Source organism: Frankliniella occidentalis, unplaced genomic scaffold (assembly GCF_000697945.3).
Source record: "Frankliniella occidentalis isolate FOCC.00 unplaced genomic scaffold, Focc_3.1 Scaffold2837, whole genome shotgun sequence".
NCBI lineage: Eukaryota > Metazoa > Arthropoda > Insecta > Thysanoptera > Thripidae > Frankliniella > Frankliniella occidentalis.
In genome coordinates this window covers 5706-8016 of record NW_026269910.1, presented here as the reverse complement: position 1 = coordinate 8016, position 2311 = coordinate 5706, and the positions used below count along the sequence as shown (strand labels likewise).

At 55.5% G+C, this 2311-nt stretch overlaps 1 protein-coding gene across 1 annotated transcript; it reads right to left on the bottom strand.

The window, feature by feature from the left end:
• Positions 1 to 1113: 1113 nt before the first annotated feature.
• LOC113217067 (KRAB-A domain-containing protein 2-like) lies at positions 1114 to 2305 on the bottom strand. Its single transcript, XM_026436908.2, has one exon. It carries the CDS (start codon positions 2062 to 2064, stop codon positions 1216 to 1218), a length of 849 nt encoding a protein of 282 aa, XP_026292693.2. The 5' UTR covers positions 2065 to 2305; the 3' UTR covers positions 1114 to 1215.
• Positions 2306 to 2311: the final 6 nt, after the last annotated feature.

The following is a 2311-nucleotide window of genomic DNA, read 5'->3' as shown; positions in this document are numbered from 1 at the left end:
ACCTGGACCGGTCCATCTTAGGATCGGCCGATGCTTTTCGGCCGATGTTGACTACAACTAACATTGACCTGTATATTGCCGGGCAATGTTAGGAGCGGTCAACATGGGCCGACCGGCGTCGGGCAATGACCGACTGAGGGGGTGGGGGTGGGAAAGGGAATGCAGTAGGGGTTGCATGGAGGATTTATTATTTCAGCTTGTTGTTATGTTGTTAATGTTTTGTTTCGTATTGTTACTTATTTGTTTTTGCACCCAGTGCTACCATGACACTTAGAATTGCATTTAAGGCCGGCCCTAAAGCAGCCGCACTGCTTCGTGCCACACCCCTTTGTGCAGTTGCAGCGAGTATACCCTTGACCACCCGTTATGCTTGAAGTTGTTGCTATCGATCTTGTTGTTAACGGGCGGTCAAGGGGTACACTCGCTGCATCCAGGAACCTGTGTTTCGACACGGTGAACTGGTTCCGACTCAGAGCCCGACCGAGTACGCCATGCTCGTTCCCCACACGGTAAAGGCCATTGTCCATCACCTCTGTGACCACGGCCATTACATTGCGGGAATCGCCTCGTGCTCGGTCGGGGTCTGCAATCGGCACCGCCACCGTGTCGCCTAGGTTCGGTCCAGGGAAGTTCAGTGCCGTGGCTCTCGTCATGCGTTTTGCCTGCTTAAGGAGGCCCTGGCGCGCTTCTAGCTGGTGTTCTTCTATGTTGCTGGAGCGCTTGCACAGGGCGCAGTATCCCGCCGTCGTGCACCCAAAGTGCACGGGCCTGCCACAGGACACGCAAGTCTCCCGAAACGTGCATGTCCTGTCGCAGGCAGTGCACTTGGGAGACGACGACGTACTTGGCTCCTGTGCTTGCGTCCAGCCCCTGAAGCGCAGCCCGGACACCGGCGTCGCAGTTGGAGTGGTGGAGGTTCGGGTTGGTGTTTTCGATGCTCGGGTCGCTTGAACAGCCCGAGCAGCAGCTACCCTCAGGTCGGTAGTGGGTAGAGGGACAGGCACGCTGACAAACGGTGCCGGTGTTGTCGCGGAAGCGGGTGTCCTCATCACGGAAGCGGGTGTCCCCATGGACGGCCTCACGGGTGTCCTTATGGGCGTCCTTACGGGCGAAGGCGGAAAAAGGGGTACACGACGGGGGCTGCTGTTGGGGCTTGGTTCTACAACAAAGACCACAAATATGGAGCCCTGGTAGGTCCGTATAGTCAGTAGGAAATTAATTGACTAGTTTACCTTGCCGAGTCGGAGAGGCGCGCGGCGGCGTTGAAGGCTCCCTCCCGATGCCCTCCAGGAACTCGAGCAGCTCCTCCTCTGTCGTGAGGTAAGGGACCAGGGCACTTGGCAGGCTGCTGCTTATCCCCACCTTCATTGGGGTGCCGAACACGGCCTCATAGGGTGACCTGCCAGTGCCCTGGTGTAAAGCACTGTTCTTCTGGCTTGCCACGTACTTCAGCCCCTTGCTCCACTGCTTGGTCCGATAAGTCAGCATCCAGGCCGACAGCATATCCTGGATATCTTGATTCGCTCGCTCGACACTCCCTTGTGACTGGGAGTGACGAGGGCTCCCGTGGACAATTTTAAGTTCAGGCCAGGTGTCCTTGAGGCTTTCGATGATCTGATTCACGAATTCGCGCCCGTTGTCTGATTGAAGTATTGACGGAGCCCCGAACACCAGCATGATCTCCAACAGGTGCTCCGCAACTTCAACGGCACGCTTCGATGTGAGGGCCCTCAGGTGTATGAACTTGGTCAGATGGTCCTGGCAGACGAAGATCCACCGGAACTCTCCGTCTGCCGCGCTCTGCATATCCACCAGATCTATTTGCCAGCGATCATTCATCTGGTGGAATACCATCGGCTTCACCGTCAGGCCCCTCTTCTTCGTCTTCTTTTTCAGGAGGCACGTGGGGCACAAGTCCAGGAACAGCTGTACTACCTCCCTCGGGATGTTCTTGTATGTAGCTTGGAGCTTGGGCATCAGAACGTTCCTGCCCTTGTGCCCCTCCGCCAGGTGTACTTCCAGGATAAGATCGTAATATTCGTCGATCGTTACGAAGAACACCATCTTTTGCGGGTTTCCGGAGTCAATCGGCACAATTAGCTTCTCCTTCCCGTTAATTGTCACCACGGAGAACCGCTGCAATCGCCGGCCGTCTTTGGTTGTCAGTGTAACTCTTGGTCCAGGTGGTAGTCCTTCTTCTATCCTCTTCTTGTTCTCCTCTATCTGCAGCTTCTTCCCTTGCGCTTGTTTGGTCTCTTTTAGGTATGTGGCGTAGTCTTGTTGGGTGAAAAAATTTGTGTTGTCATCTCTC

Excerpts from the sequence above, each read along its gene's own strand:
- LOC113217067 (XM_026436908.2), bottom strand. The coding sequence starts at position 2,064 with ATGGTGTTCTTCGTAACGATCGACGAATATTACGATCTTATCCTGGAA.